The sequence below is a fragment of the Cygnus atratus genome, chromosome 4 (assembly GCF_013377495.2).
Source record: "Cygnus atratus isolate AKBS03 ecotype Queensland, Australia chromosome 4, CAtr_DNAZoo_HiC_assembly, whole genome shotgun sequence".
In the NCBI taxonomy this organism is placed as follows: domain Eukaryota; kingdom Metazoa; phylum Chordata; class Aves; order Anseriformes; family Anatidae; genus Cygnus; species Cygnus atratus.
This window is the reverse complement of record NC_066365.1, coordinates 50,836,436-50,846,061: the sequence shown is the minus strand read 5'-3', so window position 1 is coordinate 50,846,061 and position 9,626 is coordinate 50,836,436. Positions and strand designations below refer to the sequence as shown.

Here is a 9,626-nt window from a genome sequence, read left to right as displayed (position 1 = left end):
TTTAACCTCCTGCACCCTTGGTCTAATTCCTATACCTTCAAAAGGAATAGGATTCCTTTCCTGATCGCCCCTTAGTGACAGACTCACATGACTCCTCACAATCACAGCCCCTCTACTGCTTTTTGCTTCCAGTGCGGTGCCTGTGTTTTACTCTGCTCACAGCATACAATTTCTCCAGGGTCTAGCACGTGCACTGCAGTGCTTTGCGTTACATGAAAACCTGAAGCATGGGAACGTAATGCCAACTTCTTCAACTAACCACCTGCTCCTTAGCCCAGAAGGGAGCACTGCTGGGCATACTTCATGCATAAACTCTCTTCTTACTGCCTTGACCCCACGAACTTGTCTTAGATGTTTCCATTACACATACATTCTTACTATTGTCTGCCTTTGGATTCCTACCTGCATTCATCGAAGTATATGTTGAAGCTGAAAACAGCATAAGGGGTTTTGTGAAATCTCTAGCTTTTTGCATCAATTGGGCCTGGTGCAGTTTCCACAAAAGCTTTACTGTCACAACTGAAGACCTTTCTTGCTCCAAAAGTACCTACTTCTCAGAGCAGAGAGAACAAAACCATCTTCTGATAGATGGTGTGAAGCATCTTTTCTGTTTTGCCCATTTAATTTCAACCTACTGGAGGTCATTATGTTCTTTACGCAGGTTAGTTTGTTTCCCTGTAGAGACACAAGGTCAGGATGCACGTTATCTTCAAATGCTCTCCCATCACCATATTGTAGCTCCTAGCTCTTGACTGTTCCACTGGTGTTCCTCTCTATCTTTAGCCATTCACACGTTAGTGCTGTTTGCTCACTGTCAAAAACATCATTTGTATGATTATATAAACAATACTCTGACTTTCAATAAAACCCACCATTTATAAAAAAAATAGCTCTTGCGCACTTATTGCTGTTATGTCATAACACAAACTATTTTGTCATTTAAAATAATTGTGAAATGATTCTGCACCCTTTCCTGTTCAGTGCCTCAGTAAAGGGCAGGACAAGTGTAAGATGATAGTAAAGATGAAACACCACCCTGTATCCTTAGTCCTGGCTGATCAGGAGGGTTGGACCAGACAACCTCCAGAGGTCCCTTCCAACCTCAACCATTCCCTGACTCCATACTGCTTTTTGTTGTAGTGCTGATTTTCTCTGAGCATGTAAAAATATGTCTGAGTTTAGTGACTAAATACATCAAGAAACAATTTATTGCAACAATACACACACAATCAACTATTTATTCACTATTTACAAGTATAAATACATCACTGATACAAATATGCTGTTGTGTTCTTCATTATCATGGCACTTTGGATATGAACAACATACTATGCAATTAAGACTCCTTAGTTGTACTAGGCACCTGCAGAGTCACCCCCCAAAATTTAACTGAAACAAATATAGCACATTATAGCACAAAAGTTATATTTTTTCATATTTCTATAAACCTTTAGTACTAAAAGCAACTGCACACTGAATTTTGTATTTTTGGTTCAACAGAAAAAGATTTTGTTAGTTTCATAAAAGACTTAGTGTATTTGGTCACAAGTCATAACTGCCTTCTCAGTTCAGCATTTGACAGCATGAACAGCTTCTGACTTTGCAGAGAATGTTTCTTTTTTTTTCCCCAAGTCAATTGGGAAGCCATTGCCAGCAGACATTATCGATGATCTGAATTCTGTCATTTCATTTGCAAGACAACCTTCAAAAAGAAGAAAAGGGATGAGATCAAAGTTGGATGAGACAAAAACTTAATCAGTCCAGGAAATACACCTTTATGCTTTCTGTTACAGTATACATAACTGTATAAACATATCTTTTTCCTGGAAAATGTGCCATCCCTCTGCCAGCTCTCTTGTACAACCTCACAGTTACTACTTCCAGCCACTTTCTTTAGCGCTTACCGCTCACTAACCACTTCACAGTTCCCCAAAACCAAAAAAAGCAAAACGATGATTTTCAGGTCCACTAGAATTCCCTTTACATAAAGCAGAACGGGGGCACCATTACTAGAATGAATTCCTCCTTGTCCTCACCTAGAAGTATGGACATGACAACAACCCATAGCTTCTATACAGACTTTCAAACAGACATGGGGAACATGGAGACTACTGAAGTCTGTTCTGGAAGAACATTTGAGGGCTCTCATTTCAAGAGACCAGCACTTGTATCTGGACTAACACATTTATCTCATTGGGAACTTCGTAGTTATTCAGAGGTCTCACACCAGCAAATTCACAAGGACTCAGGAAGACAAGACATCAGTAAAAGCTACCTTATTAGCGGCTTCCAGTGCATTTATTAGGTTCTGCAGCTCTTCCTTATTCATTTCTACAGAAACTGGTTTAATTTCACCGTTTTCTCTCACATCCAAATCAAGATTGAGAAGTGGCATTTGCAGCATGGAGATCTTATCACTGGAAAGAGCAAGCTAGGAAGATTGATGAAAAAACAACAAAATATAAGGTGGAGCCGTTAAGTTTTTATGCTTTCACAGCATCAGATCTTTACTTTATATTGAATGGGTGCTACCAGAACAAACATCCACATGACAAAACTAACTGCTCACAATCCCTGCAGGCTTTTTTTTTTTTTTTTTAATTTGTCAAAATAATTTGTTAGAATTACTGGTTTGCTACATTTTTGTGTTCTAGATGAAAATGAAAGATCATGGCTCTTTAAAAGTGAAGTATGTAAATTCTGAAGTCACTTTATAATGTTGACTAGCATAATTATTTTTGAAGGGGGCAGTAGGGAGAAAGAGGGCAACTCTGTGCAGTTTTCAACTCTCTACAGCTGATCAAATATTGTTTATCAGATACCCTACTTGACTGATACTGATGAAGATTATATACCAGTTGTGCTGGTGTCTTTTTTGTTTACCATTATACCCACTCTGGTATAAGTAGGCCTTTTATAAGGTATTAAGTAGAGGATCAGTTAATAATACTGTTCATCAGCACTGTACAGAGCTATTTTATTACTCAGAGCACAGAAGGCGTTACAACAAAGGACAGACAATCTCCTTGGTAGGATTCAATTAGAGCAAGTGAAAAAAAAAAAAACAAGTTCAAGGAAGGAAAAAAAGTTGTTTAAAGTAAAATTAATACAATAGTTCAGACATGTACCAGAAATGTATGTCATACAATAGGAAGAAAGTAAAAAAACTTCCATGAGCAACAGTTAAAAGAAACCACAAGCGACTAGCGACTAAAAAGTTCACACGAGTCTGGTTTATATTTTTCTCAGCAGTAAATGCAGTTAGCAAGGCAGATCAATGATTAATAACAGCTCATCTGAAGCACAATACAATGCACATTTGCTCTCACAAAATCTTGTCTTTGGTGGGCAATGTTCTTTAATTTCACAAGCTGTTTGCTACACAAATTATTTAACGCTTGTCGAAATGGAAAACTATTCAACTACTCCCATGGACTAAGTAAACAACATTACTTATGCGGTTTACATTTTATGCCTTTGTCATAGTTTAATGTAAAGCAGCAGTGGCTTTGTAACCCCAAAGCACCATTCAATTTTAGGTAGGGCAGTCATCTTACTTACTATCACAACAAATCTAAAGATAAATGATTCCAAACTAATTATTAAGTAGCTGTTTAATACAGGAATCTAGAAGTTTGAAAAAAAATCAGGGAACCACATCCTACATCAGTGTACTACTCTTTATTTTAAATAAATATTTCTTCTTCCTTTGAGTAAAAATACTGTCTATTCAAGTCTCTAAATCATGACAGCATACAAAACTCTGAACACTTCCTAGGAACACTTAACTCCTTTTAGGAGAGAGAAAGAGAGAGAAACTGCAGCATTAAAACACAGAATTTTACTTTCAGTTTATACAAGTGTCTGGTAAGTCTTTGGCTTGTTACTATGAATGTGGTTTTCTGTTACCTTTAAAAACTGAGCCATGCCCCAGAATCAGCTGGCCCTACTAAGGAGATATAAAGTTACTTCTACATTGCAGGATGCTTCTTTTTATATTCAAGCAACATTAAAGAAAAACTCACACCTTTAATTGCCAGTCAAAATCCTGCAGCTGGGCACATGATATTGCATTTACTCTTTCTACCAGTGCATTCCTGATTTCTTCCTTTCTGCCTTTTAGACACTTTGTGATTGCTTCTTGATAGTTTTCATTTAACTCCTGTATCTGCTGAGCAGCCTACAAAATTCAAAACAAAAGTTATGATGGTTTAAATTACTAACTAAAGAAATAAGATGTTCCACCTGTAATAGTTCCATTTTTTAGGTACCCAAGCTTTTATCTAGATGTTATACTATGCTCCACAGCCTCAGCCTTCTCCATGTCTGATAGACAGTCAGTATTTATTACAGCAATGCAAAATAAATAAATAAAAAACACACCAACAACAAAAACATCAACAATGTTCTTGTTTGGCAGTAATTCACAGTTGATGCACGTGGGCATTTATACTAAAAGAGACCAGAGAACGAGGCCTCCTTATATGCCATTTCAAAATCAAAACAAGAATCACATACACAACCAGTCAGGTTTAGCTCTGAAAGCTTCTGAACATCAGAGTGGGAACAAATATATTAGCTCAGCTGAAACACACTGATGTACACTTTTCCACAGTTTCACAAGTATCCTTGTTAGATCTAACTACTAGCAGGTAGTCAAAAGAATAACAACAGGCAAAAAATGAGAATCAAGATTCCTGATAATGGAAAAAGCTTTTGCAAAAGTTATACATATTGGAATGCCATTGAACGATTGTCTCTATGCTGCATGGTCTGTCCAGTCTAAGTATTTTGAAGATTTACATACAGTTGTTATTTTACAACAAACAAGAGCATGAATTTTTATTTCTATTGAAGAGTAATGACAGGTTATATATTTTAAGGAAAACATAGATTTAATTTATAGTACTTATCAATTTAAGAAACTAAAACAGTATTTTATCAAGTATTATTCAGCACTGTTTAATAAAAATGCCATCCATTTTTTTCTTGTAAAAGACATCTCATTTTACCTCCAAACATTGCTTGCTTTCTACCTGTTTGAGGGTACTAAAATTTTGTCTGCTACTATTCAAATGCTACACTATAGAAATATTTTAGGGCTAAAAAAACTAGAAGGCTAATCACTACAGAATGATTTCTCAAAGTCAAATCCAGTCAGTGATGAGCCCTTACCTCTTCATCAGACAAGTTCTTGCCAACTGCACTTTTGAAATACCTCCTTGTTTCTCCCAAAACCTCCATCCACTCCACCAAACTCCAAACACCGCCATAGTCCTGGTACCGAGGGTATGTCCGGCCACATATGCCATCGACTATCTTATGAAGGAACTGGAACAAGGTGATACATAAAGATATTGAATTTTTAAAAATACGTTAAAAACACGTCGCTATCACTGTTAACCTACACCAAATTCATCAGGCAATGCAGTTATCCCCCCTCAGCCCCTGGATAGGGCCTCAGGCTCCCCCAGAACCGCAGCATCCCTCTGGCAGCCCCTCTCCGAGCACCAGGGGGAAGCAATGGCGCCGAGGCCGCTGCCTCCCCAGCAGTCTCAGCTTCAGGCAGACCTTGGGCAGAAATGAGCAGGAGAAATCCCCGCTGCTCCGGGCTGAGAGAAGGGGAAAGAGCAAAGCACGCCCCAGCCTGGGCGCCCTCAGCGCCTCCCCATATTTTCGCTTTCGCTTTGGAGAGGCCCGCAGGGGTCAGAGCAAGAAGGCAACCCCACGGAGAGGCCCGCTGAGGGGACAGGGCCCCGCTGCCGGCCCCAAGCCCCCCAAAAAGCAGGCGCCCCCCACCTCCAGGGCCCGCCCCGGCGGTAGCTTCTCCAGCAGGCGCAGCATTTCCCGGCCCTTCCCTCAGCGGCCCGCAGCCCTCCCTCGCCCCGGCAGCGCGCATGAGCGCGGGGCAAAGGCCCCGCCTTTCTCCCTAAGAGGCCGCGGGTTCGAGTCTCGGCTGCTAGGCCGAGCCCCAGCCCCGCTGCTAGGCCGAGCGCTTTCGATTGGCTGCCTCATGGAACCATTGAATCGTTAAAGTTGGAAAAGACCTCCGAGTTTATCTGGTCCAACCGTCCCTCAACCACCAATATCACCCATAAAACCATGTCCCTAAGCACCCTGCCCAACCTTTCCTTAAACAACCCCAGGAAGGGAGTGTGCGAGCAGGTACCACACGAATACCCACCCTACTACCACCCACCCTAACCTGCACGGCCTTGAGGCAGCCTGCAAATACAGCCAGAGCCTTCAAAATTTCACAGATTTTTATCTGCAACAACATTTCAGCTATTTTGAGGTTCTCCCTGTTTTGCAGCTTTGCTTTTCACCTTTTATCAGCCTAGCTTTTTAGCCAATCTCAGAGGAGTGAGGTCAAGGCTTCCAGCACCGAAAAAAAGGCTCAGACATTAAATGAAATTGAAGAAGTTAGGGGAAATACTAAGCACTAAAGCTCATGCTGCAAGTACAGTGTTTGCCAGGAACAGCTCGTTTCATGTCTCTGCTTTGCCAAACCAGGAGGAGAAAGCCAGCCAGGCTGGGACGGGGCATATGGAAGAGGTTTTAATATTAGCAACAAGCTTTCCGCACCTTAAGTTGATTTGAACATGAACATGAATAAGCAGGAACCCCCCGATCACTTGTACAAGAAAAACAGTTCAAATTCAAGCTCCAGCAAAACACCGGGCACAGAAGCTGATGTACCTGTAGGCAGATCTTATTTCACTGAAATCACTTGGCTGATTCACAGGCATAAGATTATACAAGCGTAAGCATAAAACCAGGCCCTAAGAATGCGAAAAGAGCTACAAGTCTGTACTGGTGGATGCAAGGTCTGTGGAAAAAAAAACACAGGCTGGTTAAATCAGTTTGCAGCACGTCTTCTGTGACCGCCAGTATGAGAGGAACAGAGTGGTGTGTGGGAGTTTGGGGGAAGAAACAGATGGGGAGGAAGCAATTCCATGTTTTGCTGACTGCAAACTTTCAGATGCACCCAATTCCTCTCAGAGATTGGAAATGCTAATAGATTTTTAATAAAGGCTTCTGGAAAATGTATTTAAATTTATTATGGAGAAATTACTTCATGCTGCTATCGAATTCAGGAAAAGTTGAAATTGCAAAGGAAAATTAATTTTATTTTAGATCATTTTGAATACTAACTTCCTTTATTCTCCCAGAATGTGCTTTGTTAGATGAGTGGAAAGCTATCCAGTTTCTAACTGTACGATGTTGCACACTACAAACGAGAGCAGAAGGGGGAGCTTCTGCTTCAAAGAAGACAGAGCCAGAGAGGACACAAGAGTAATATAAAGGAAATCCAGATTTAGGGAGAAATAAGATAGGGGGATAAGGAGAAAGGTAGTGAGCGTCCCACTCAATTGAATAGGACCAAACAAGAGATAAATGCAACAGATTTACATAACACTTGAAAGACAGGAATGTGTAAAAGAGGACAGGGAACCACGCATCCTGACAAAATGTCAGTGAACACCTTTCAAAACAGGTTTTCATTTGTTTGTTTGATGGTTTTTCCAGGTCTTAGGAATAAAGAGTTTCACTTTTCATAGATGTATAGCTTTATTCTTATTATTATTATTTTATTTGATTTATTTTTTTTTTGGATCCACTGACGTAGGAGGAGCAGAGTAGGACTGGGCAAGGAAATCAGAGCTGGGTTAGCTGAATGCATGTTTCTGAGCCCGTGTAAAATTGCAAAGTAGTGCAGCAAACAAGACTGGCCTTGTCAGTTTGGAGTTTGTTTGGATTTGCATTATTTGGATCCACCATCAGGTCTTAGGCCTTGAAAATACCAACTTGTCATGGTTCTGTACCACAGCAGCAATAACCCACCCCACCCCTCTGAATCCAAGTTGTTGAGTAACCACAAAATCAGAGACAGGGAGGGAAACTTGTGGAAAGATAAGTAGGTAGACAAGAGACTCCAGGATGATTAGGAGCAGCTTCACAAGTGAGAAATGTGGAGAGAACTTTGAATTATAGTATCCACATTGCTACTGGCTCCTTGATGGTTTTGTTTGATTTTACAGATAACCCACAAGCTAAACTGCAATAATTAAACCTATTTTTAAAATGAATTCTTTTGTTGCCCTTGTTTTTAAAACATTTGGAAATAATCTAATAATCAGAATCTCTTAATATTATAGGGTTAGATATTATAGTGTAGAAGTGGTTTATATTGCTCTAAGCATATCCAGTTGGAGGGAGCATCTGAAGACCAGTATAACTCTGTCCCACAAGGAACTATTAAACTGGTATATTAGTAGAAATAGATGACTATGTATTTTACCAACACAGAGGTACCCGTAATGCTTTTTAAGTGCAGAAGAAACATGAGGCTGCGGTTCAGATCAAGCTGAGCTAAATTCATGTTGGCCTGGAAAAGGGAGGTCCTGCTACTCTCTTTACTCCAGCTCTGCTTCCTTTTCCTTTAGGGTGCTTGTGGCTGCGGGAGGAAACTGCAACTGCAGAATATAGCTGATACAGCTGAAAATGAATTGTTATTTTTTTACTTCTGTATTTTTGTCACAAAGTTAGATTTCAGCCGGGTTGCAACAGAGCACCACTGCTGGCAGAAGAGAACTTGATTAGGACATGGTTAGGGCTGAGGGGGAAGACAAAACTAACCCTTCTGGCAGCCCACGCTTAGAGCAGATGAAATTGGTCCTGAAATGAATATCAATCAGTGAACCACTTTAACTATTAAACCAGAAATATGAAAAGCTTTTGTAGAAGCTTACTTATAAACACACACATTGTGATATGCTACAGCTAAATGGAATCAAAAATAATGTATCTTCATTTAATTTTTACACTCTGACCACCCATTCAAGCTTATAATAAGCAAGGCTGGATAAACAATTTGACACTGATCTGCAGAACATTCTTTATTAGCTATTGCTCTTCATAATCTATCATCTGCATCATTATCCTTATTCTTCAACAGCTGAAATGTCTGCAGGTTCACTGAATTTAGCATTCAGTCTTATTTAATTTTACCCTGGAGGTGACTTACACTCTTGAGATTATAGTCAAATCAGAGTTTCCTCTCTTGAATGAGAAATCAGTTTCTCAAATAATTTCACTTGTAAAATTTAAGCACACAAAGCCATGGCAAGTTTTGGTCCACCAACTTCTGGAGCATAAGCTGTGGCACTGTGGCACACTTGTGTTTACTCTATGACACATGTTGAGTATGGTACACCATACATAGTGGATATTGACTATGTCCGTATTTCTATACTTGTCTCCATCTTCTCCACATTTTTCCAACAAAGAAATATAATGAGGGACTTTCTTAATTATTGCTTTCACTTCTCACTCTCTGCAGCAGTTCTGTCCTTCTAACAGACAGCACTAAAGATCTAGCAATAGCTGTGAGGGATGTTCTTGTTGCTCAAAATCACCTTAGAGACACATAATTAATACACTGAACTCTGTACCACCTTTCAAGAAAAGAACATACTAAGCACTTGCTACACTGCAAGATATTCGGAGAAGAACTGCTATTGCCAGAGACTCTCCAAGTGTAGACTGGACTGAAGTACCAGTGGAGAAAATCTTGCAGATATTATTCAAAATCACATCAGTTTTGTCATAAGATTTTCAAGTAT

The 9,626-nt window shown here is 39.9% G+C and overlaps 1 protein-coding gene across 1 annotated transcript; it reads right to left on the bottom strand.

The window, feature by feature from the left end:
- Nucleotides 1-1,205: 1,205 nt before the first annotated feature.
- Nucleotides 1,206-5,925, bottom strand: COMMD8 (COMM domain containing 8). The gene is made up of 5 exons (XM_035551890.2): nt 5,800-5,925; nt 5,176-5,331; nt 4,028-4,180; nt 2,276-2,431; nt 1,206-1,702 (listed from the first exon to the last, which is right to left on the bottom strand). Exons 1-5 carry the CDS (start codon nt 5,842-5,844, stop codon nt 1,682-1,684), a joined length of 531 nt encoding a protein of 176 aa, XP_035407783.1. The 5' UTR covers nt 5,845-5,925; the 3' UTR covers nt 1,206-1,681.
- Between the last annotated feature and the right edge of the window lie 3,701 nt (nt 5,926-9,626).

Coding starts and splice junctions, on each gene's coding strand:
- COMMD8 (XM_035551890.2), bottom strand. CDS start 5,844: ATGCTGCGCCTGCTGGAGAAGCTACCGCCGGGGCGGGCCCTGGAG. Junction 5,332..5,799: donor CGCCGGGGCGGGCCCTGGAG/GTGGGGGGCGCC, acceptor ACCTTGTTCCAG/TTCCTTCATAAGATAGTCGA. Junction 4,181..5,175: donor AGAACTTGTCTGATGAAGAG/GTAAGGGCTCAT, acceptor TGAATTTTGTAG/GCTGCTCAGCAGATACAGGA.